General features: G+C 29.9%; 2 protein-coding genes across 8 annotated transcripts; one reads left to right on the forward strand and one right to left on the reverse strand.

Moving 5' to 3' along the window:
* Positions 1 to 3,572: 3,572 nt before the first annotated feature.
* Positions 3,573 to 10,220, reverse strand: AAE14 (acyl-activating enzyme 14). The gene is made up of 10 exons (XM_028075129.2): positions 9,975 to 10,220; positions 8,803 to 8,875; positions 8,045 to 8,210; positions 7,843 to 7,941; positions 7,116 to 7,213; positions 6,582 to 6,775; positions 6,139 to 6,266; positions 4,446 to 4,831; positions 4,063 to 4,268; positions 3,573 to 3,980 (listed from the first exon to the last, which is right to left on the reverse strand). The coding sequence occupies exons 1-10, from the start codon at positions 10,172 to 10,174 to the stop codon at positions 3,851 to 3,853; spliced, it is 1,680 nt and encodes a 559-aa protein (XP_027930930.1). The 5' UTR covers positions 10,175 to 10,220; the 3' UTR covers positions 3,573 to 3,850.
* A 2,209-nt stretch (positions 10,221 to 12,429) lies between these two features.
* Positions 12,430 to 19,025, forward strand: LOC114186624 (ADP-ribosylation factor GTPase-activating protein AGD12-like). Of its 7 annotated transcripts, none has more exons than XM_085675272.1 (11): positions 12,530 to 12,545; positions 12,622 to 12,728; positions 12,915 to 13,006; positions 13,729 to 13,827; positions 14,243 to 14,324; positions 14,679 to 14,754; positions 16,885 to 17,048; positions 17,299 to 17,425; positions 17,719 to 17,835; positions 17,958 to 18,053; positions 18,633 to 19,025. In XM_085675272.1, exons 4-11 carry the CDS (start codon positions 13,806 to 13,808, stop codon positions 18,912 to 18,914), a joined length of 966 nt encoding a protein of 321 aa, XP_085531398.1. In that variant the 5' UTR covers positions 12,530 to 12,545; positions 12,622 to 12,728; positions 12,915 to 13,006; positions 13,729 to 13,805; the 3' UTR covers positions 18,915 to 19,025. The 7 variants fall into 7 exon arrangements, with proteins under 7 accessions (XP_027930386.1, XP_027930380.1, XP_027930385.1 ...); XM_028074582.2 differs by having other exon boundaries at positions 12,915 to 13,002; XM_028074579.2 differs by lacking the exon at positions 12,915 to 13,006 and having other exon boundaries at positions 12,452 to 12,545.
* Positions 19,026 to 26,950: the final 7,925 nt, after the last annotated feature.

Below are 26,950 nucleotides of genomic sequence, written 5' to 3' on the forward strand. Positions count from 1 at the left end.
AGTGTACCACATCATTTTTATATTGTTATCGTGTCACACATGTTATTATTTCCATATAGTATCATCAAATGGAAAAAAGCTTGGTGATTAGTACCAATATATAAAAATAAAAATACACTTAAACACTAATTAGACAGTATTATGTTAATAATTTGTTATTTTATTCCTTAAATTCAGATAAAAAGAATCCTGTTTATTTAAAAATAACTAGTCGTCATTTTTTTTCTTAAATTGATCCTTTAATTTTAAATTTTGGTTCTCAAATTTGAAACTTTTTTTTTATGTCTTGAAATATTCTTTTAACAAAGTTAATACATTTTTAACAACAACAGTTATATACGACTAAAATGAATTATTTGAAATTTGATAAAAAATATTTACATATTTTTAAAAACAATTCCTTTTAAATTTAGGAAATAAAAAAACTTAGTTTGAACTTGAAAGAAAAAAATTTAAAAAATTTATAATAGCAAATGAGATCTACAACCAGGGGTTGAAGAACTAAACATATTTCAATTTGAAAGAGGGAAAACAAAATAAACATTTAAGTTTTAAATAATTATACTGTGAATATGAATTGTTGTGTCCCAATGGGTATCATGTGATATGAACGTATTATTATTATTTAGGCTTAATTATCATTTTGGTCCCCTAATTTATTGGGTTGGTTCATTTTGGTCCCCTTATTATTTTTAGATTCAATTTGGTCCTCTAATTCTTTAAAAGGTTCAATTTGGTCCCTGCCGTTAAGTCAACTTTAACACCGTCTCCGTATATGTCACGTGTCATTTTGTGGAATTTTCAATTTTTTTTATTTTTATTTTTAATTTTTTTTAATTTTTTTTTAAATTTTTAATTTTTTTTTTTTAAAAATTAAACTGTCACGTGTCACCTTATGGTTGTGACACGTGTCACCTTATAGTTGTGACACGTGTCACCTTATGGTTGTGACACGTGTTACTTTGAGATTTTTTATTTAAAAAATGTACTGCCACGTGGCAGGTCACGATTATGCCACGTGTCAAGCTAACATTGGTTATTTTCAATTTAGTCCCTCTATTTACAATTTTGATTCAATTTAGTCCCCCAATTTTTTAAGATGATTCAATTTTGTCCTCTCTAATTTGATACCAAATTAGTAATTAAGCTGAATTACAACTTATATATACATATTAAAATAATTTTTATTACATTTATAGATTAAATTACTCCATCTAACTATTCAAATTATTATTTTTTTTACATGTATAGAAACTTTCAAGTGTAAGAAATTACAAGTGAAAAATATAACAAATGAAATAACATGAGTATTTAGGGAGTGATTTGATGTATAAATGGTAAAAAATTATTTAAACATGAATGCATAAATTGTAATTAAGCTTAATTATTAATTTGGTCTCAAATTGGAGAGGACAAAATTAAATCATTTTAAAAAATTGGGGGACTAAATTGAATCAAAATTGTAAATAGAGGGACTAAATTGAAAACAACCAATGTTAATTTGACACGTGGCACAATCGTGACCTGCCATGTGTCACGACCATAAGGTTACACGTGTGACAACCATAAGGTGACACGTGGCAGTATAATTTTTTTTAAAAGAAAATTTAAAAAAATTTAAAAAAAAATTAAAAAGAAAAATAAAAAAAAATTGAAAATTCTACAAAATGACACGTGGCATGTACGAGGACGGTGTTAAAGTTGACTTAACGGCAGGGGCCAAATTGAACCTTTTAGAGAATTAGAGGACCAAATTGAACCTAAAAATAATAAGGGGACCAAAATGAAACAACCCAACAAATTAGGGGACCAAAATGATAATTAAGCCTATTATTTATTATTAGGACCGACACATACATGTGCAGATATCAACATTATATAGTATTTTGAGTAATATACAAAAATTTTGTTTTTCATTACCATAAATAGACGTTTTTTTATTTATAAAGCACATGCATTTGTCTGTTTTGTTATTTTTAAGAAATTATTTGGTTTGTATTTAAAATCAGGGTTAAGTACGATTTTAGTCATGAACTTTGATTCAAAATTGGAAATTATTTATGTCTGAAACTTTGATATATTTTGGTTTTTATGTTTAAAAAATGAATGAAAATAGTTTTTTTAACCCAATTACGTTAACTTTATTTTTACGTGTTGAACGTATTTCATATTAGTATTGGAGTTGTTTACACACCGTTTGACACATTTTTGGTTCAATATTTTATAGAAAATGCGTTCGACACCTAAAAAAAGTTAATGTAATTGGGTTAAAAGGACTATATTTATTTATTTGTAAAATTTAAAGACAAAAAAGTATCGAAGTTTCGGACATAGACGAATTTCAATTTTGGGTCAAAGTTTAATAACTAAAAACATACTTAATCCGTAAAATTAAGAAAACTAAGAATAACTTTTTATCAGAATAATAAGTAAAGTAAAAAAAAAAAAGTAGTATCATTTTCATATTAGGGAAAATTGAAATATTCTGTTGTTGTTAAAGTTGGTGTTATTTACACTTAGAAAGGAAGAGGGTTAAAGTTGTGGTTTCATTACAATGAAAGCTTAATGACAAAGGAAGGAAAAAAAGTTAAAAAACAGAAAAGGGTGAGAAGAAAAGCACAATAGGTGATAGAATCCAAAGATTTTGCTATTTTCACATTTTTTTTTGGGTGATAGAATCCAAGGTTTAATGTGTTAGTGTTTCATCACGAACTTTTTTCAAGGGACTAAACAAGCAAGAACGACGATGTTTTTTTTTTTGTTTCACTGTGAAAACTCACATTTTAATCATTATTTTATATATAAATAGCTACTGATAAATTGACTGTGATAGTGGTTCATTTTGCAAGATCCTAGATATTTGTGAGTTTCAGTGGATTATATAACTTTTAATATCTTTGTAACTTTTATTTAAATTTGAGAGTTTAATAAAATTCATATTTTAATTAATGTTTAATTATACGATTGGTAAAAATGCATGTGTTTAATCTTTAATAATTGTCACCTATATTTATTATAATACAAATTTATGTTAATATATAATTAATCTTAAGCGGTGTCTTTTACATTTTTTTAAATTTAAAATCCTTATTGTCAGTTATTAAAGATGAAGCAATTGTTTAATTATATACATCATTAATAAAGTTTAAACAAAATTAATAAATTTAAAGATTTCATTTTAAAGTTATTATTCTTTCATTGTAATAAAAACAAATATATTAATATTTATTATATTAAATTAACTATTTATTATATTAAATTAACTATTTATTGTATTTTGTTTATTCTTGTGTTTATCTTAAATTTGTCAACATGTTTTAATAAGAAAGATTTATAAGAGTCTGTCTTAAATTTATAATCACATATATGATCGGATATTTCCCTTATTTAAAGGGATTTTCATTTCATTAGAGTTAACAAAGATACTCTTAAATGGATATTTCCAAACACATAATTACTTCAACTATAGTTGTGGTCCAGACCAAAAGACTGCATATCAAGTACTTTTTCACAGCCACTTTCTTTTGTTTAATCCTTCACTACTTTGTTTTAAAATTTATCACATCATAAAATTAAACTCAGAAACATAATAGCTTATTTTAATATTATTCTGCAAATTCACAGAAAATAAGTACATATTTTGTGAAAATTGAATTGAATCAAACACATTTTACTTCACAAAGAAGACAAGATTTTCAAGAAGTAAGAATGTGTGATACAACAATGAAGGGTTCCTGAATTTCTACAGATACAAAATTGTACTTAAGTTGACGAGTGAATTGAAGGGATTGGTCAAAATTCTCATCAGAAGCATCCAGTGGTTTAAGGGGGTATTGGAGGCATGATATGTTCAAAGATTACTATGTAAAGATTGTAGCTGAGAGATAACTTCCTTTCTGACTTCATTTCTTCTTATTTTCCCTGTTGTAGTAAGTGGAAATGGCTTTTTCCATGCAATAAACATTTTTGGTATCTTAAACCTGAAAAGAGAACAAAAAGAAATCATCACTTGCTTCCTTCAACCAAACTATTCTCTTACAAACATGGATTTTGGAGAAATACCTGCTTAAATGATTTTCTATACAATGTAGCTGGAGATTCTTTCTAGATAGCTTAAACTCTTCATTTGAAACAATCAATTGCTCTGACCATTGCCAATTTTCTCTAAGTTGGATACATGCTGCTACCATCTCTGTTAGGTGAGCATCTGGGATTCCCACAACAACAACACTTGTAATCCCTGGATGCTGTAGTAGAATTGCCTCAACCTACATCAAACAAATAACATGTTCACTCTTCCATGGAGTTGTAAATACCATAAATAAAGTAAAGACAAGCATTTGACTGAGAAAAAGAAGCATTTGTCATGAACCTAACAGCTTATTCTCTTGGTTTAAGTTTGTTCTTTATGATAAGGAAACAAAGTTAGGTGACACTTCTATTACCTCTTCAGGGTAAATGTTCTCCCCACCACTCTTGATTCGACCATTTGTTCGACCAAGAAGCCACAGATTACCATAATGATCAATCGATCCAATATCACCTGTGTCAAGCCAGGCTTCATTGTTCGGGCTTAATGGATTTGTGTGAGTTTCCCAATACCTAAGCATTATGTGTGGTCCTCTAGTTAGAATTCTTCCAATCTGACCAGAAGCATCTGCACTTATCTTCAGTTCTACATGGGGTGCAGGCTTGCCAACACAGACACCTTGTGGCTGCTGAATAAACTTGGATCCTGCCACACCAAATGATTGAAGGGACATGTTTGTCTTTTCATCCATTGGATCATACAGCATCAGGAATGTCAATGAAGAGCAGGTTTCTGTCATTCCTTTGATAAATGAAACAGACAAAGGCTATAAGATCAGACCAGTGAATTTCCATCTAATATACACAAGAGAACATAGAGAAATTTAAAAAATGGTCAAATTTCAGTGGCCATCACATCATACATTATAAATTTTTGTCATTTGGTATGTTGTATTGAGTAAAGTAAACATATACTGATAAAATAAAAAAAATAAAAAAAAGAGGAGAAAAGTGAAACTTTTGATCTTGTCATAGAGAAAAAACAGAAGCACACGTTCTTCAATGTAGACTTGACTATTTGTTGGCTACTAAATCAAACCAGTGATTTCATCGATACAGATTTGAGGATGCCATTCCTTCGTCATGTTCTTGACCTATTAGCCCAGCTAGATAGGTACAGAAAGAATCAATGGCTTTCCAATACTTAATAAAGCAGGTTGAATTAGGAAGATGATGTACGGCCATATTTCTGGTGACTATGTAGGAGATAAACTTTAAATGGCTTTAAATGAAACTCCTTGAAAATATATATATATATATATATATATATATATATATATGTATATATATGTATATATATACATATATACACATATATACATATGTATATATATACACATATATATACATATATATATATATATACATATATATATATATATATACATATATATATATATATATACATATATATATATATATATATGTATATATATATATATTGGCAGGTGCAGGTTTCTGTTTCACCACACACTTTTAAACCGACATATATAAACTGGGATGTTAATAAAAAGAAAACATTAAGCACTGGGAACATCTGCAAAGGATTTCAGTTTCTTGGCACATCGGTTCAAATTAATGGGGCTTTCAATAAGCAGTGCCTTGCTATAATCTTTCAATATGGAATTGAGTATATTATAGAATTGGTTTCTAATATGGTCTGCTTGACTGTTCCGAGGTAAATTGATTACTTGAAGTGTGTATCCAATTAGTTTAACAGGTCCTGCTGTAAATTACTTGTTCTCATCATGGTATTGATTGTTGGCTAAATATTTTCCAATTTCTTCTAAGTTCTTGTCTTTCCTTTTCCCTCTTCTCCCTTAATTTTGTATCATCTCTCAATCTCTAGATTGTTTACTAATATATTTTTCTTCTCCCAGCTACATAGATTTTCTTATTCATATTTTCAAGAGTAAAAAATCCATCAACCTAAAAGCACTCACATGCAAAAGTACGTTAATAGAAGTTCAATTTGATATGCAAGTTTTTACGATCTAAAATTAGACAATAAAGTTTCTTCTACCCAGCATAAGGATAACAAAGACCTACCATAAGCTGAAATAAGTTTAGCTCTGTGAAAGAATATGCTTGTGTCCTTGATGAGCTCATGTGAGAGGCTTCCACCCCCATTTAGTATTTTCTTGACAGTTTCTCCTCCTTTCCATATATCTTTGGGCCTAAAATTATCAAAACAAATATAGATTGAGAAAGTTGAAAAAATGTATTCACAAACTCTGATACTTGGCTTCTAAGGTAAGAAGATAGCAAAACATTTATGCAGAAGAATTCCTAGCATATCAGACATAAAAAGGATGAAAAGGAGTTTGATCAATAAACCTGACATCTTTAGAACATTTATCTTGTGCAGCTGAAATATAATTTCATTTTAATGTAGGTTAAAAGATTGAAATACTAATTTAGCAATATTTACTTTGTGATAATCTTTGTTTCAAAAAAGGACAAGTGTTGTTCCTATTGACTCTGGAATATACCTAATTACAGAAATCAGACTGGCCATTATTGCAGGAACTGTGATAAAAGATGTCACTGCATATTGTTCTATGGCACCAACAGCTGATTCTGCATCAAACTTTGGCATCAAGACATGACAACCTCCAACCATAAGCATGGTCATGGCTGATGACAAGCCACCAATATGGCATAACGGAGCAGTATGCAGATAGACCTGTAACAGAACAAATGCCATTAACATGGAAAACTTAATCATTCTTCACCTGTTTCAGCAGGATTTACCATGTATCTTGCACAGATGTAAAATCTTAGGATCCAGATCCTCTAAAATAAGCAACTTGCTTTGGGGTGTACAGTGAGAAATCTCAGTCGTTGATGAGAAAATTAACAATCAATATTATGTGCACATACATAACAAATTATTCATGTTGGGATATCAATCATTGATTTTCTCACCAATGATTAAAATTACTTACTTTATCTTTTCTCACTTTAGAGAAGCCAAATTCAAAATCTTAATATTAACAGCCTCGTTGTAACACGGAATGACATACATCATCCTCATTGTAGCCAACTATGGCAATCTTCGCTAAGGATTGTATGATCAAAGCTCCATGACTTAGAGTGACTCCCTTAGGCTTTCCCGTCGTTCCTAGAGTCAAGAATACAACAATTTCAGGAGACAAAAAGAAGGTATATTTGATCAGAAATTAACACCCCTAGAATAATATTTACGCAGTAGCACATACACTACTACTAAAAAGTCATGTCAAATTTCTAAATATCTGCAACTAACATGTCAAAGCAACTTTGGACATATTGATTGTATATTTCTTTTTAAACTCCTAAAAGTGAACTAAAAAGATTTCATGAGTTTGGAAAGAAATATTTCCAATAACTACAAATCTTCTGCTCTTTTTCACTAAGTACCTCAAAAAGAATCTGCTCCAGTGCCCGTATTCACAGATTACAGGTAAATCAATCTAAAAAATTAATTCCATTTAGTTAAACAAGTTTCTATTTTGCAGAGGGAACCGGTATGGCATACACAATAGTTATTTTCATCAATCATGTATGAAATCAATTTCTAGAAGTCATTTGACGGCGAATTATTCAACCTAACTTGCAGTTTGTTAGTGAGTTAGTTCATCCACATGTATACTTTCAGATAGCGCAGAAATGATTGCCTTCTTCTGTGGAAAGTTTCTTATCTATTTTCTTTTATGTAGACCACGATTAATTGGAGTCCTGAGGAAAAGCATCTGAGTGAGAATCTTGAACCTGAAGTAAAGCATATTATGACAGTGCCTTCAGGTGCCCATGAGTAGTCAAATGGTTCAAGCTTTGCAGGATACCTCTTAATCATTTCTGGAGTGAACACTGCAAGGCAGTAAAATCAGTAAGTTATAAAGATCATTCAAGTGAAAAAAGGTTTAACATATATTTTTCACAATGGTGACTAAGCACCCAGTAATGTTCCTACCGTTCCACTTAGTAAAATCTAAGGAAGCGGAATCCAACAAAATATGCCACTTCAGAGATGGAATATCATTTTGCTGAAGTTTTGAGTACCATGTGGAACTGCTCTCGTCAGTCACTAGCAACACTGGCTTCACTGCAGCCAATGCTAATCTTGCCTCTTCAAAACTCTGCAGGAAAGAAAATTGTTTTAACGCATAACTTTATGATTGGTATATGAAACAGATTATGAGAGAAGAGGTTGCAGATAAAATAAGGGAAAAATAAATTTAGTTCTGATACTTTTAGTCAAATGTGGTCTGTCTCTACATTTTCTCATTGATGAATATAGTCCTCAAAATTTAAAATCATGTGAATTTTGTCCTTCTTAGTCCAAAAAAACATGGTGAATTATTTTGAACACAGGGCTAAATTCACATCTGATTTAAAGATTGAGGACCAGACTTCGCGATATGAAGTATAGGGACCGTGACCGTGTTTGACTGAAACTATGGAGACTAAAATCACACTTTTCCCAATAAGGGAAAATAGCAACCAGTACAAGGCTGAACGAAAACATATTAACTTTTAAGGTGAGCTAGTAATGAACGATAAGAAGTTGAGTTGAACATTGTTCTGAAATACCATATTGGCATAAAAATGGTTTCAAGATAATACCAAGTTTTTTTTCTTTTTCTCTTTTGGAAAAAAGTGAAAAAAAAAAGTTTAAGAATAGCACACAAGTCAAAACTAAGCAATAAAGTCTACAGAAAATTTACTCACCCATCTATAGTTCAGAGGAGCAGCTATTCCTCCAACAAATGCAATGGCTAATAGCCATTCCAGATACCTATCACTGAAATAAAAAAAAAACAAACTCTATCATCAACAAAAGTAAATTAGCAATAACTAGACATTTTATAGGATAGGATAACGTGTTTATAGATTATACAACAAAGACAAATCCTTATTGTTGTTGCAAGGGAATTACTGCCTCCTAGACCTCTTATAAGCCATAAGAAACAACATAAATAACAAATATAATAATTTAAATCACCTAGAATCTTTGCATCAACAAAGCAAAAACTGCAGGTAAAACAGTTCGTATTGTCTGCATTATCTTGCTCGAGTACATTCAGTTGTAAACGAGAAAAAGAAACAACACACCCTCATTGATTTTTTTTAAGGTTGTTTCATTTTTAAGTAAAATCTTATACCGGTCTCGTTAAATAAGTGGGCTCCTATTTGTTTCCAGGATCAACACGACAATTAATTTACAAGATAACGATGAAAAAAAAAATGTCAACAGAAGTTTGAAAAAATATATTTGGATCTGTAGACATTTCACAGTAGAAATTTATTGCATTGTTTGACCTTAATAAGGAAAAGCTAATGCCCATGTCATCATCATCTCTAATTCCCAACACAAACCACAAAGAGGGGGCCAAAGAGTCAAATTGAAACGAGAACAAAACAACATGACAACCAGTGCTGTGCATTATTAAGAATACAAGTGTGATTTTAAGTTCCATATTTACCAGAAATGAAAAAATAGAACACTATATAAGAATAAAGATCCATAAATTTCTCCAATAATGGAACCCATTCTTTAATCATAACATGCATGGTCCAAAACAAGAAACTATATAAAATTCTATTACGAATTGTAGTGTAACTTGGAAGTTCATATTAGATTGAATTAAGTAAGATGAACTATATACCATTAGAATTGTAACTTTCTAATTTGGAACTTTGTTTGAGGAAACTGACCGTAATTAATGATTAACCACTAACGCTAGCAGATGCAAAAATCAAATTAACACTAAGGAAAATGAGAGATTCTCCTAAAACAGTTGTAGAAATTCAAAACTGATACATTCTCATTCTTTGTACTTCTGAGGTAGTAAAAGAAATGGGAGAGAAAAACTAAAAGTGAGAGAGCAAAGAAAAGGTACCTATTGTAAGCAGAAATGGCAACCACGTGACCAGGTGCGAGTCCAAGGTGGAGTAGGCCTTGGGCCAAAGACAACACTTCCTCAACCAACTGTTGACCAGTTTTACGGCGGTTTCCGGCGACAGTGACCGGAAAATGTCGCCGGAAGCCAAGCAAGCGGCTCAGACATTGGCAGATATGAGGATGAGAATAGTTAGCCATGAAAAATGTGTTATGTTTGAATTATGTTTGTATAGAAAACGTGTTTTCACGTGTAATGCACCTTTGTTCTTTCTTGTCTCCTCAAAAATTTCTGATATGCTTATCCTCAACATCACCATGTGTCACTTTTCCATTGGTACCTTCTAAATTTCCCTATTATCTATTCTTCGTATCATTAAGAACATTTCCGTGTAGAATTTTTTCATCACGTCCTAAACCCTAAATCCTAAACCCTAAATCTAGGGTTTCTTATAATAAAAACATTATTTTATATAAATTATTCAAAACTATATAGAATTATTTATATATATATATATATATATATATATATATATATATATATTATGTTTTCTTTTCATACTTTCTGGAACATCGTTGAATATGTAGAGGAAGTTAGGGCTTATGCATGTAAGCATTTACTGATTTAAGGAAAAGTTTGGTTTTGTTTCTATAATTTTTATTTATTTTTAATTCTTACAAAGGCGCATGATGAATTGATAAGACCACATGATATCTATTTATTAATTTCATTTAACTCGGTGTTTCTCTAATAGTGGTTAACATAACAGTAAATGTACAAAAATATTAGTAATTTTAACTAATATTAATGAGCTTTTACTTTTGTGTTTGATTAAGTTGTTCTTAATATTAGTTTAGTTGCTATTTAGGTATAATTTTTAGTTTTAGACGTTTATTATAATTTAATTGGTTAAGAAAGTATTTGAAATTTTTTCCTTGTCTTTGAACTTGTCTATATTTTTCGGTCTTGTTGAACATTATTCGATCTTTCTTAATATTATTCAGTCTTGTCTAACATTTCTCGATTTAAGTTAATTTGACGTGTTACCCTAATCATTCTTGACTTCTGGAATTGTTCACTAAATTGACCCTAAATTTTTTATGAATATAAGAAAAATAATTTATTTTCTTTATCAGGACAATATTAGATCCCAAAATGTTTCTACAATGTCAAGATGATCGCGTGATATCTATTAATCAGTTTCATGATGCTAGAAAGTCTTCAATTCACGATCAATTATTGATCATGGTTTTAAAGGTTTGTTTACAACTACATTCAACACCTTGTTTTTGTGAAAGTAGTTAATTCATAAACAAATCAATATATAAATAGGATTTTTTTTTGTGTTCACATCTTATAATATTAATTCTACCCTTTATAATATAATTATTTATTAATTTTTTAAAATCAACGGTTATTTTTATCTATTTTTTATAAAATTGTTTATCTTTTATTTTATTCATCAATAATAAATTTCTTTATCCATTTCACTTTATTTTTAATAAATATAAATTTATTGTATATATTAACTTAATGATATTGCACTATTATCACCTACTAACATACTATCATTCATATTTAAAAAATATGTACACACATACACGATATTACAATAAAGAATACAATTGATATAATTGATGCACAATCCAAATATGATTTTCTGGGATGGAATTTGTGGTGGCATCCTATGGGTTTTCTTGTTTGTTTAAAAATATTTTTATAAATATTTAATAAAAATGTCAATTTTAATAAAAATATCATCATAAGAATTATACAATAAGTGAATTGAGTCTGAATTTAAAGAGAGACAATATTGTTTCATTTTTATAAAATTTGGAACTAAATTGAAAATAAAAATAAATATAGAAACTAAATTAAATCATTTTGACACATCACAATTATAAATGACACGTGTACAAATATAAAATCAAAAAATCAAAAATTTTAAACTGACACAATAATCAAATTGAATCATTTAAAAAATACAAGTATGAAACAAATAAAGAATGGAAAACTAATTTAATATCACTTTACAAATAATTTAACCCTAATTCAATTGGTTTGAATTAGCATACACACTCTCACATTTGTGTGTACGTATTTTTTAAATATGCATGATATTATATTGATAATTGATGATAATGTAATATTTTTAAATTAATATATAAAATCAAATTATATTTATTAAAATAAAATGAAATATATCAATGAAAAAATAAATATTAATAAAAAGAAAAAAAAAGTAAAAATAGACCATTTTTAGAAAAATATCATAAACGTAACTGTTAATTTTCAAAAATATAATAAATTATTATATTTTAAAGAATAAAACTGATACAAAAGATCAAAACTTCTTTTTATATATATATATATATATATATATTTTGTTATAGATTTAAAAGAAGACAATTTGTTTACCGATAGAAAAAGATAAACTTTTTTCCAAAAATATCAAAGTGGGGAATGATTGTGAGTTTCAGCTTTCCGCTTACAATAATTCTGTCAAATTATCGTGTCAGGGAGATGAGATACGACGCAGACAGAATTCATAAATGTTGACGACTTAGAAAGGTATTTGGTAATAAATTAAGTAAATATTTTTCATAGAACAAAATAAAATAAAATATATAATAAAGAGGTTTTGTAGTTGTCGTAGGGCAGTCCAATTCTGACATCCAAACTATCACCACCTTCCTCGCATCGCTCACGTTTGGTGGATTACAAGCTCACCCATTTCGATTCGTTTGTTTACTCGTAAGCTTCACTTGATCTCAAATCCGTGCTCACCAATTTTCTCCTTTTCTTTTTCTTCAATGTCTTTGATTTCCCGTGATAAGACTCGTTTGTTCCATGCAAATGTAGCGCCTCAAGATTTTTTTTTCTTCTTTTTTTCACTCTCCTGGAATCCATTCTTAATCGACAATTTTACCGAACTCCTAGGAGAATGCACCGATCGCGTCGTAAAGAAATCTGAAATCTACTATTGCTGATAAAAAAACTTATTGCTGAGAACCAAAAAAACATTGTGGTAGGTAGGGTTCAATGTTCATTTTTTTCCCCTTTGATTATTAAGGGATTTCGCATCGCTTGTATAATGATATGGAGGATGCTCCAAAATCTTTTTTTTTTGTCTGTCTTGTGAGGAGGAGCGATTATTGAAGTTGGTGCTTTTGGTATTCTAGTTTTTCTTTTCTACTTCAAAGAGCGATGCTTGGTATGTGTTTGTTTGTGTGTTATGCTACTATCTGTAGACCTTGTATATAACCGGTGAGAAAAAAAAAGTGTGGATGTTTGTAAAAGACTTCAAAAAACCGAGTTCTGATTGTGTGATCACCTCTCTTTTCTTCAGTTGTATAAGTCTTTGGGTTGCCTTCTCTTCGGAGTATAACTGGACTACTTTTTCTTCGTAACTATTTTATTTATCATGTGATTATCTAAATCTTATTTTCTTCCTGTGGTGTAAGACTGAATGTAGAGGACATGTTTTGCAACTGGATGAATACGACTTGGTTCTGTAGGTTCTTCTGTGTTGTTTTCCTACCAATGTTCTATTGGTGGTGTTCTTCAATTAGAATTATAGTTTATTGCATGATTATTGAGATGAAACTTCATTTTTTATTAGGCAGCGGTACCAAAAGGCTAAACCACCTAGAGTATTCAAGTTTTTGTCCTTACGGTTTTATTGAGTTTTCAGTTTGTTGGCTCAATTTGGAATTGAAAAACTTAAAACAGATTTTATTTTCTACCTTTACAGGTTGTTTTGCTTGACTATTGTAGAGGTTGCAGCCTTGATGATTGTGGGCTTTAGGCTTGTCAATAAATAACAGCCGAATGGAACATGGAAGACCTGCAAGTAATCTTATGAAATTTAATGTGGCATACTTTATCAGTAAATATTCTCTATGACTTGGGAATTTAGGGTTTGGAGGGAAAGGAGGGTATACCTTCATTTTTTAAATGGAGAAAGTTGTTAAACATTTATGAAAGATGAGCGGGGATGATTGCAAAATGACTTATAATATCTTGTTTTACTCCTTTTTTTTTATAAAAAAAAGATATCTCATAGAGTACTTACTTAAAACAGTAAGTATACCCTCCCTTCCCTAGCCCCCAAGTCCTCTATCCAAACATGGCCTTAAAAAATTGAACATATCTGTAAAAGCTTTAAGGTTCTTTAGAATGCCTATGAAGTGTATTTGGGGGACATTGCAGAGCTATTATAACTTATTTTTTCTTGAGAAGTTGAATGATTGGAACGTCTTTTACAGGTAGAAAAAAATTGAGAGATTTATTGCTTAAAAAAGAAAATCGTTGTTGTGCTGATTGTAATGCTCCAGATCCTAAATGGGCGTAAGTGTTGCTTTTATTCCCTCATTTGTTTATGTTAATTAGCATTATCATACTTGTTTTGGCAAACTGATCGTGAATATGACATAGTTAAGATTGAAAATATGAGAAAAAGTGCTTAAGAGATTCATTGTCTCTCAACTAATTTTTTTTATTTATAGAAAAAATTACACAAGGAGTATATAGGTAATTGGTGCTAACTACTTTAAATACCTATTCTAACAACTACCTATATTTAATACATATTCCAACAGACGTAAAGTTGTAGGAAGCTAAGTGCTTGTAAAATAAATTAAAGAATTCCTCATGAATATCACTCTTTCAATTGTCAATTTACTTTTGATAACTGCTTTTCAGGTCTGCCAACATTGGAGTTTTTATATGCTTAAAATGTTGTGGTGTGCACAGAAGCCTCGGTACTCATATATCAAAGGTAAACCATTCACCATCATTCTTAGGTTGTGTCATTGTTATGGAATTGATGTCTGGATCTTAGAATTACTTTTTCATCTCGTGCCAAATATTAAATTTGATTTTTGTATTGAGTATCTTCTCCTTTTTGTCTTCAACAAATTTAAAGGCTGATAATTCGTATCTTGGGGTTGTTATTTTTCAAGAACCTGTGTGCTATAACTTTGATGTGATATGAAGTTCTCGTCAAGATAAATAAGCTAGCTTTTAGCTTATTTGACTAAAATAATTTGTTTAGTAAACTAGCTTGTTGCATTAACTTGTGGGGATTTTTTGAAATGCTAGCTCATCTAGCGATTGATCTTACAAGCTCCCACTTCTCTTTTGTTCTCAGTTTCACCCTCACTATCTTATTATAATTCCTCCTTCACTCTTCTCGTTAGAAAATCCTTAACCCACTCTCAAACGTCATGAAAGATTGAGAGCATTTGGATGCTTGTAACTTGTATGTCTAAACTATAGAATCAATGGTCAAGGTTAATCTTTTTGCTTTTCAAGGTTTCTAATGTGACAAAGCATATAGTGATGTACTTCAATGACTTCAATGGTGTATTACCTCTTAAATATAGCTTGGTAATGTGTGTTCATATGTGAGAGTTGTTAGGTGGATTAGAGGTGGTTTAAGGCATCTTAGGAGAAGGCCGGGTTGTCTTAAGGGCTTTCAATGGAAAGACACGTCTTGTGGCAGAGGTACTCACCTGATGGCTACGGTGAGGTGCATATTGGCAACACATATCTCAACAATGTCAGTTGCTTGCCGTGTTGAACACATACTTCAGAACAATACATTGTAATTTTGGAGAGTCAGATATGGCTCTGGGATTGAGCCTTTCTAGGGGGTCCGTTCTGGATTAATTAACTTATCAACTTCTTGTTTTCTTTCTTTTAGTTAACTTTAGGCTTTCAGCTAAATTTTCAATTTTCAATTAATTTATATGCTAGTTTTGTCAAATACACTCATGGAGAGAAAAGAATCGGCTTTTTGTATTGTTTGTATTTCAGTTCAAGATTCAGAAGACATGTTTCTTTGCAATGAATTGTACTTGGACTGAATGTGTTAGATACATATGACAGTTGGACATTGGTAATGAAAAATGATATCTGAGTTAAAAAACATCGCCATGCTTCTTCGTGTCAACTCTATTTCCATTTTAATGTATTCATGAAAATTTTTACTAACCATGTGTTAGGATCCTCTTTTCAGAATTTAAAATGTTAAATTCAGAAATGGCAAAGACATATTTACAACTCTCGGAGTCTCAGTTAAAAAAGATGCAAACTAACCAGTGTGGCCAAAGTCATTGAATTGGATTCAATACCAAGAGTATGCTGAACGTTTTGAGAAAATTACTAAATTCATGAGTTGTGTCAATTGCACGTCAGTTTCACCCTACGTTTTCATTTTTGTTGTTGAAGGTTGTTTCTACACAAGCATGAATAAGACTAGACTGAAAGGTTTATGTTCTGTAAGGAACCTTCGCTATACTATATATGAAGAGTAACTTTATTTTGTTCTGAAAGATGAATACAAAGTTTATACAATAGTGACCTCGCATACCCATGGGTACCATTCCCCAGAGCTAAGCTTCTTCAGAGGAAATGTCCTCTGTTTATTTTCAAGAAATAACATCTGGAAACTAAGCTGACATGGTAACGGAACTGAATAACAGCAAAAAGATAAACCTAATGATTGCAACAACCCTATCCTAATTAATCCTCCTTGTTAACACATACTGAACTGGTTTTTTCTTCTGCTCCTTGTTCCTATATTTTCTCATGTACACTCCAAATGTGGGGCTTATCATTCTGAGTTAGGGGTCTTGCATGTTCAGGATGAGTTTTCAACATTAAACAACCTTAAAGTTTGGCATGAAGTCAAGCAATCAAATCCTTAGATTTTAGCAAATTGACTGATTATTGTGTTCTGACCTAGTTTTTTTCCGTGGGCTGTCTATCAATGATGGAGATCCAACTTTTCTTATCGTTTACCTTTTTTGAAGACGATCTTAAGTTGACTCATACCAATCTAGTTAAGAGTGGTGTGTATGAGTGCTGAACTCATTTTGTCTGACAGCATTGTTTTTATTCTTAGGTTTTGTCTGTGGCATTGGATGACTGGTCAGAGGATGAAATAGATGCAATGATAGAGGTTGGGGGAAATGCTTCTGCTAATTCAATATATGAAGCTAATATTCCTGAAGGAGTTACAAAACCCGGACCAGATGCTGATCATGAGCAGCGTTCGAACTTCATAAGGTTAGATTTGTTTTCATATACACAATGCACTGTATGTATTCTGTTCTTAGCTTCTTTGATTCATTTTGAAAGTTTTATTAGCACCATGAAGTAGGTAATGCTAAAGGCTATTGATTCTCACTCTGATATTTGTTTGACCTTTTGCATCATGGCTTATTTTCTTGATTTTCTGCTCTGGTTTCAACGAGTTTAGTGAGTGAATTCATTAATAAATTGACTTCTTTTTTATTTGTGACCATTGGAACTACAGGTCAAAATATGAATTTCAAGAATTTCTGAAACCGAGTTTGCGCATTATATCTGGAAAAGGCAGTCTAGAATCAAGTTCTACAAAAAGTGCTAAGGATAGTTTTAGAAGTACTAGTACAGAGAGAAAGGTAACTTCATGTTATGTGTTAGTTCTTCAGATTATCTGACTACTTTTATGTAGTGGAGGGAGAAATATAGGGACCAATTTTGGATAAATTATCGTTTTGTTTGTAAAATAATTTTTTATTGAATTGAGGTGTTGTTGGACCAGATGAAAAAGCCTTTCTAACAAAAAATAGTTAATATAGATGAGATGAAGCATGCTGCATTATCCAACTTTACTAGTTTCACGGCGTTGGCAATGCAGTTATCCTCACGAGTGATTTCCTTATAATGTGACTAATATTGGTGTCAAAAACAGGAAGGTATGGTAGAATTTATTGGACTGTTGAAAGTGAAAGTGATTAAAGGCACAAATTTAGCTATCAGGGATATAAAGTCAAGTGATCCGTATGTCATTTTGAGCCTTGGCCAGCAGGTTGGTGTAACTTAATGATCTTGGGATACTGTTGCTCCGTATCTTCTATTTATAGTTGTAAAATCATAGAGTTATAATTTTCTTTCTGAAACTAATTTGCTGCTATATCTTAATGCCCATAGACTGTCCAGACATCTGTAGTGAGTAGTAACTTGAATCCAGTCTGGAATGAGGAATACATGCTGTCTGTTCCAGAGGATTATGGACAGATGAAATTGGTATGTTAGAATTTTGATGTTGTGAAAAGCAGACTCTATTTTATGTGTGTTTTATCATATATAGCCACATACTTAAATAAAATGAGCTCCTCATTCCTCAGCTTCCAACACCTTTTAACTTGCAAAACAAGTTACTTGTATTGCTTGCAACATAATCCCAATCAAATTTACCTTCTCTTGCATCCTTTCTCTCTGTTGGAAATTAAACAGTTCTATTCCGAATACAATTTGTAATATACCTATTTGAAGCAAAACTTTTAATTTATGATGAAAATGAATTATAAAGTTACATAAACATTATCCAAGTCTAGACATTCTTCATTTACCTGGTTTCAGTTACATAAACATTAATTATTACTTCAAGCACCACTGGAAGTTTTTCTTCCTCTTCCCCTCAAAACTCTTAAACTAATAAAGACATCTGTTGTGGTTGATGAATGTCTAGTATCTATTTGATGTTCAGATGTTTATATATACATATGTTGCATCTTGCTTTATGTGTTGCTCTTTCGACGTGAGAATATAACTGATTTTTGGTTTGAAAACATGACTCTATGATATCAACTGGCTGTGCTGCAGAAAGTATTTGATCATGACACATTTTCCGCTGATGATATTATGGGAGAAGCAGACATTGATCTTCAGTCTCTGATAACATCTGCTATGGCATTTGGAGATGCTGGAATGTTTGGCGATATGCAGATAGGAAAATGGTTAAAATCCGATGACAATGCACTTATTGAGGATAGCACAGTCCATATTACTGAGGGTAAGGTTAAACAAATGATGTCACTAAAGCTCCAGAATGTTGAATCTGGAGAATTAGATCTTGAACTCGAGTGGATTCCTCTTGATCAATAGGGACTTGATTGCTGTTAGCCTATGTATTCTCTTGAACAAATGTCTGTAATTTTTTCTCTTCACCTTTTCATCCATCATCCTAGAGGAACAAATAAATCTGTAATTTTCCTATTTAGTTTGTCTCTTAAATTATTTGTCCAAATAATTAGTAATTTTTCTTCAAAAAAAAAAAAAAAGAAAACCCCTTTTTTGTAGGGGAGAGGTAGTGGGACAGAAAACATATACTTTTGCTAACGAGTAATGTTTACCTTTTTTGTGCGCAAATGCCAGTTACTTTGCATACATGCCTTGTTGATGAACTATTAGAAATTAATAGTTTTCTTCTTTTTTTTTTCTTAAGAATTAATCTAAAATTTTCATTGCACTGATTTCTTCGTACAGAATACTCTTAATTAAATTCATTTCTTTTAAAGCAATATGTAGCTGACAGACTACTTTGATTTTAAGTGTTTGTAAGTATTTAATTGATACTGCGGTTGGTTTTTGAAAAAAATATACATTTAAGAACTGTTATTGTTCAGATTATTCTATTTTATTAATCTTATGACTTGGTTATTGTTTAAAATAACTAGATTCTTTATTCTCTTTTTCATCTGTTTCTCACTTAGGACTTGTTTGATTGAAAAAATAAAATGAAAACCAACTTTTAAATGTACAGTAGTTGATATAATTATCATTCTCTCTCTCTCTCTCTCTCTCTATATATATATATATATATATATATATATATTGAGGAAAACCTCTCCAACAAAAAACAGTAATTATAACCCATTTATATATCAAACATGTAAAAGATTAAAGATATGTAGATTACCATTTTAATTTTTTTTTTAAAAGGAAAAATCAGATGGGGTGGCACAAAAATCTTGATAAATAAATATGTAATATAACTATTCTTTTTATTATTATTATATGAGTATTTATTGGGTTAGGTTATCCAATGATCTAATATAACAAATTAATTAGGTTGAGTTTCTTTTCTGAGTCAAATTTCTTTTCAATATGACTTAAATGACGAATTTTTGTCTGTTGCATTCGATCAGAATTATTAAATAATAAAGATATTATTATTATTATTATTCATTTTATTTTATTATTCTATTAATTAAGTATAATTTTAAAATATTAAATTATTCAATTGTTTTCATATTAAACAATATAGCATGTGTTTTAAAAAGTTCTAAAAAATATTTTCAAATACAATTTTGACAAAAATAAAATTAAAACTTGTGACACAATTCATTCCAGTGAAATCAAATATGAATTAGTTAGATTTAGTAAAAAAAGAATAACAGAAATTTAACCTAACTTAATCTCTAATTTTTTTTTATTAAATTTATTAGGTTGAACGATATGATTGTTCAAACTCTATTTCATCTTATGCAAGCCATTTACATATTAATTATAAATGATAACATCATAATAATAAAAGTGAGGGTAGGAGGGAATACATGCTATATATTGGACCATCATGTTTTCATGAGTCACAAATTTACATGCTAATCTTTTTTCCACTTTCAGCAATTTTTCTTATTTAAACTTACTTCATAAAAATATCGCTCTAACTTTTTCCTATTCTAAATAATTGATTCTCTTTCACACTTCTACTCTCTTTTTTTATTTATCCCATAGCAATAACGAATGTTCTAACTCAGTTTAATCTTGTTTTCATCAAATAATCATTTAATTAATCGTAAAAATTGTAAATTATTTAATATAAAATCTGAACTGTATTAAATAAATATTTACGATTTAATTTGAACTAGTCTTTTGCTATTATAAAATTATAAACTATTTTTTTACAAAATTTTTTTGAAAGATTTTCTTCCAAACAATTGTTAAAACATTTCATAATAGAAAATTATCAAATACAATATATGATATGATATGTTAAAAAATTTGAAGTTATATTTTGTATTGATCTATGTAAGACACTGCAATTTGTGACAACATTTTCTATTTAGGGGGTTGCACCCCCAATATTTCTTCTACACCTCCAAATATTCACGGTTTTCCATTTATGTCCTTGGAAAATTAAATAAATAAAAAAGTTTAATTAGGTAGACACAATAATTAAACAATTATGAATGACAGAGTTAGTTGGGTGCCTGAATTAATTTCCGGCCAGTGGTTTATATACCCTGCACCCCTCTTCGGTTTCACTTACACTTACTTTCACTTTCACTTTCACTTTCACTTTCAGTGCAAAAAATTTCGTTGGTGGTTGAGGTGTAAAATTTTCAGTCGAGGGTCCACTCCTATTTTACCATTTGCTTTGCTTCATTTCTTCTCGGAAAAAGAGGTACGTGCATTTAGAATAGAAGTTTATATTTGATAAGTTTATCTCTGAGATAAATGTTGGTGCATTTTTAATATTTCATTCTTACATTTTACGGAAGTCAATACGGAAGTGTGAAGTCAAGTTATTTTTTCATATATGGAAGTCGACTTCTGGAAGTGCATATGTAAAACGGAAGTCGACTTCCGGAAGCCAAATCTAACTTTACGAAAATGAAATTATTTTTTCTCTTCTACGGAAGTCGACTTCCAGAAATGTATGTGTGAAACGGAAGTCAACTTCCGGAAGTGTATGATTTAATCGGAAGTGGAAGTGACGTGTAAAATTTTTATAGTGTTACGGAAGTGGACTTCCGCTCTTTTAAGTCAATTTTTCGCCCGGAAGTCGAGTATATTAAGTCAATTTTTCGCCCGGAAGTCGAGTATATGTTTGGTAAGTAGTGTGATGAGTAAATTTTTTCCACTTCCGTAGGTAATGATTTATCTTGTTTTTCCTTTTTTCCACTTTTGATGCTTTCTATGTTCTACCATGCTTCTTTTTTTTTTTTTTCACTTTTCCACTCCACTTTCGTAGATGGTTTTAGACAAAGCTTTTTTTTTTTTTTTTTTCAGTTTTCCACTTCCGTAAATGCTTTTACACTAAGTTTTGTTTTCTCTTTTTTCTTTCACTCTTCTACTTCCATGCTTTTAGACTTAGTGATATTTTAATTTATTTTATTTTGTAATTTATAATTTTGTTAGGGTTTGAATAATAACTTATGTTTTATTTATTATTTATTTATATTATTTATTAAACTTTTATTTACATGAATATTTATTTTTTGTTTATATATTTTTTATTGTTATATTTTTGTGTGTTTTAATTATTATTTGTTTAAGTTTACTATTTATTTATTGTGTGTTTGTTTTATATTTTTGAATGAATATTTTTATTTTTTATTGATTTAATTTTATTTATTTTGATTTTTTTATGGTTGAGTGTTTATGTATATTTTTTTTATATTTATTTAATTTTTGAGGAATATTTTAATTTTTTTTATATTTATTTTATTTTGTAAAAAGTGGTATTGATTACTAATGTTAGATTATAGGTGGGTAAAGTTATCTAAGATGGACGATCTCCCTTTAAATTTCATGGATTCACAAGTAAATTTGAGTTTCATCTCAGATTTCTCTTCTTTTATAAATGAGATGAGTGATGGAGACTATACAAATAATTTTACGACTAATCAAATATTTTCAACACGAGATGAGTTGATTCAGTGGGTTTGAAGAATAACATTTCATCTTGGTTTTGTTGTTGTCATTATCAGATCTGACAAAGCTACTAGTCAACCTGGGAGGAAAACGTATGTATTGTTAGGCTGTGAAAGGGGTGGTAAGTATAGGAAGTATAAATTTGATGTTCAGCCTAGTGTCTCTGGCACAAGAAAATGTGATTGTCCATTTAAACTCAGAGGCAAACCAATTAGTAATGGAGATGGTTGGATGTTAAAGGTAATGTGTGGATATCATAACCATGATGTGTCTTATACACTAGTTGGTCACCCATTTGCTGGGAGGTTAAAATCTTCTGAACAATCCTTGCTTGTTGACATGTCTAAGAGTCAAGTCAAGCCAGCAAATATTCTACTCACTCTCAAAGAAAATAGTGAGTGTAATGTCACAACGATAAAGCAAATTTATAATGCAAGATACACTTATAAACGATCGTTGAGAGGTTCAAGAACTGAATTACAACACTTGATGATGTTGTTAGATCGTGATAATTACATTCATTGGAGTAGATGTCAAGAAGAATCTGAAGTGGTTAGTGATATGTTTTGGACACATCCTGATTCTGTTAAATTGTTGAATGCATTTAATATCATATTCTTGATGGACACCACCTACAAAACTAACAAATATCGATTGCTATTACTTGAGATAGTTGGGGTGACATCTACAGGGTTGACTTTCTCTGCTGCGTTTGCATTCATATCTAGTGAACGAGAATCTAATTTCACTTGGGCCCTAGAAAGATTTAGAGGATTATTCATGACCTCTGAGGGCGGTCCACAAGTAATTGTGAGCGACTGAGACCTTGCTTTGATGAATGCTATTGGGAGTGTTTTTCCTGATTGTTATCATCTCCTCTGCCGATTCCATATTCATAAAAATGTGCAAGCGAAGTGTAAAATGTTAGTAAATTCTGTTGACGCATGGGATGTTGTGATGGAAGCATGGGAAAATGTTATGTATTGTGAAGATGAGTCGTCCTTTAATGATTGTGTTGACCGCCTTCGTCATGTTTGTATCTCATGGCCTTTATTCTTTGAGTATGTCAATGAAAGTTGGATAATTCCTTATAAAAAATTCTTTGTAAAGGCATGGACAAATCGAGTAATGCATTTAGGAAACACAACATCAAACAGGTATGTTTCATTGTTATTATCATAAGTTATGTTCTTAATTCACTTATAATATTGTTTGTGTTAAATATAATAGGGTTGAATCAGCGCACTGGAGCCTGAAGAAAGTTCTAGGAAGTAGTATGGGAGACTTATGCTCTTGTTGGGATGCAATCCATAACGTTATTATCCTCCAACATAATGAAATCAAGGCATCTTTTAAAAAAAGTATAAATCTAATCAGTGACGCGTATAAGGGAGGCATGTATAAAAGATTGGTTGGAATTGTATCAAGACATGCTTTAGGACTCATTGCTGATGAGGTTGAACGAGTCAATCATATAGGATTTGACAGCGGGAGTTGTGGATGTGTGTTGCGAGCGACATATGGTTTACCATGTGCTTGTGAATTAGCACGATATGTCTATGGGGTGATTCCTCCGACTGTTCTTCATATAATGTGGACTAGATTAAGCTTCTCAAATATTTCATCAAATGAATCGCTTCCTAGGTTATGCATAGACAAGGAAATTGATATGGTTGTGAATCGTTTCAGTGAAGTCGATATTGTAGGAAAAGTAACAATCAAACAAAAGTTACATGAAATTGCGTGTCATGCAATGACATCAATGGTGGCTCCAATGCGAAAAGTTAAAACCAAAGGTGCACAACAAAAAAAAGGAAGATGAAAGATGCTGGTCTCTCTATGCCACCTCTCAACAAAAGCTAGTATCAGACCCTTATCAGGATATTCATATATTATATCACATAGTGGCATCAACCCTGAATTTTGAACAAATGGCTGAATAGCTGCATGACAAACTCCGAATCTTTTCAATTTCTTGCCATGGGACACTAACTTCATGTCCACTCGGTCCTAATAAAAACCATTATACAAATATTATAAATTCATCCACCAATTTCAAAAAATAAATTATTAAAGTACAATACTAACCTGGCCATCCCAAATAGCACATGCAACATGATCAGCAAATCCGGTCAACAAAGGTGTATCCTCGGGTCCTCCAGGAAATCCTCCTAAAACATCATGGTCCTGCCCGGCAACAACCTCCTCATGGTGAATTATATTTTCTTGCTCCTCATGAATATCAGTAGGAGTTGGTAATGATGGACCAACTTCTCCATGACTAGTTGATGAACCACTTTCCCCATGAGATGATGAACCACTCTCTGTATGATGACCCTTACCTCTTCTACGAACAGATGCAGTAGGTCTCTGCCTAGGCTCTTGCTTAGAAGCCTCAGCATGTGAAAAACTTGAGCCACCACGATGAGCTCCTCTTGTCCTAGCCATGTCTGTAATTAAAAATAAAATTATTCGAACAATATAATTAATTAAAATTATCCAAAATTATAAATAATAATTATAATTTTTACAAATAATAATTATTTATAATTATTAATATTCAAAATTATAATATATTATTATTATTCAAAATTATAATTATTTAAAATTATATTTACTCAACAATAAAATTAATTAAAATTAAAATTATACAAAATCGTAAATAACTAAAATTTTAATTATTCAAAATTATAATTATTTTAATTTATATTTACTCAATAATTAAATTAAATAAATTAAAATTATTCAAAATTATAATTATTTAAAATTATAATTATTTAAAATTATATTTATCAATAATAAAATTAATTAAAATTTAAATTATTAAAAATCATAAATAACCAAAATTTTAATTATTCAAAATTATAATTATTTGAATTTATATTTACTGAATAATAAAATTAATTAAAATTTAAATTATTCAAAATGGTAAATAACTAAAATTTTAATTATTCAAAATTATAATTATTTCAAATTATATTTACTCAATAAAAAATCAATTAAAATTAAAATTATTCAATATCGTAAATAACTAAATTTATAATTATTTAAAATTATAATTATTTAAATTTATATTTACTCAATAATAAAATTAATTAAAATTAAAATTTATCAAAATCATAAATAAATAAAATTTTAATTATTCTAAATTATAATTATTTAAAATAATAATTATTTAAATTTATATTTGCTCAATAATATAATTAATTAAAATTAAAATTATTCTAAATCGTTAATAACTAAAATTTTAATTATTCTAAATTATAATTATTTAAAATTATATTTACTCAATAATAAAATTAATTAAAATTTAAATTATTCAAAATCGTAAATAACTATAATTTTAACTATTTTAAATTCTAATTATTTAAAATTATAATTTTTTAAAATTATATTTACTTAATAATAAAATTAAATAAAATTAAAATTATACAAATCGTAAATAACTAAAATTTTAATTATTCTAAATTTTAATTTTTTAAAATTATAATTAATTAAAATTAATAATAATTAAAATTAATTAATATCAAAATTATTTACATTAAAATTAAAATTAAGTAAAAAAAATTACGGAACACGTCATTACGTTATTACGGAAGTGGAACTCGCCTACGGAAGTGGCGTACAGAAGTCACGCCATACTCTACAGAAGTCATATGCTCTTACGGAAATCAATAATGTTTACTTTCACGGAACTCAGTTTTAACTACGAAACGGTATTGATGGCTTACGGAAGTCGACTTCCGTAAGTGCCATTTTTTTTTTTGCTTCCCAACCTGGTTCTATGAAAGTCCACGACTTCCGGGTTTGTGTTTTTACATATCTATATTCAAATAAAAAATAATAACTACATGGCAGAAACAATCAAAAAATTAAAAAATTAAAATATACAACAGGATAGCTTTATTTACCTGTTGGAGAGGAATGGTGAAGGGAAGAGGAAGAGCGGACAAAAAAATAGATGGAGTGGGGCACGACAGTGAGGCAAAAAAATGGAAGGAGTGGGGCACAACACTGAGGCACATTAGAGAGGTGAGTGGGACAGATGAGAGATTGGGGGAGTGTGCGACGGCTAGAGTTGAGTAAAAACAAGTGAAGCATTAAATAGGAAAGAGAAATAGAGATTAATTGATTTAAAATTTTAAAATACTAAAAGGGTAGTTTTGAAATTTATGAAAAGTTTGGAGGTGCAGAAGAAATATTTGGGGTGCAGGAAGAAAACCACTTCTATTTATTGTGAGTGAATACAAAGCCCAAAACACTTACAAACAATTGAAGTGTATCCGTCTGTTAAACTTTTTTATGCACTTTATTCATTTTTTTAAAACTATTATATCCTTTGAACTCATATTTAAGATTGGTTTATCTGTAACAATTTTTTCTATTGATTGACAGTGAGTTCCATTTGTCCTATGTTAAATAAATAGAACAAAACTCTCACTTTCTCTTTTTTTGTCCTCTTAATTAGAATGGCATTTAAA

The sequence above is a fragment of the Vigna unguiculata genome, chromosome 6 (assembly GCF_037176805.1).
Source record: "Vigna unguiculata cultivar grain cowpea cultivar isolate G323 ecotype 2 chromosome 6, ASM3717680v1, whole genome shotgun sequence".
NCBI lineage: Eukaryota > Viridiplantae > Streptophyta > Magnoliopsida > Fabales > Fabaceae > Vigna > Vigna unguiculata.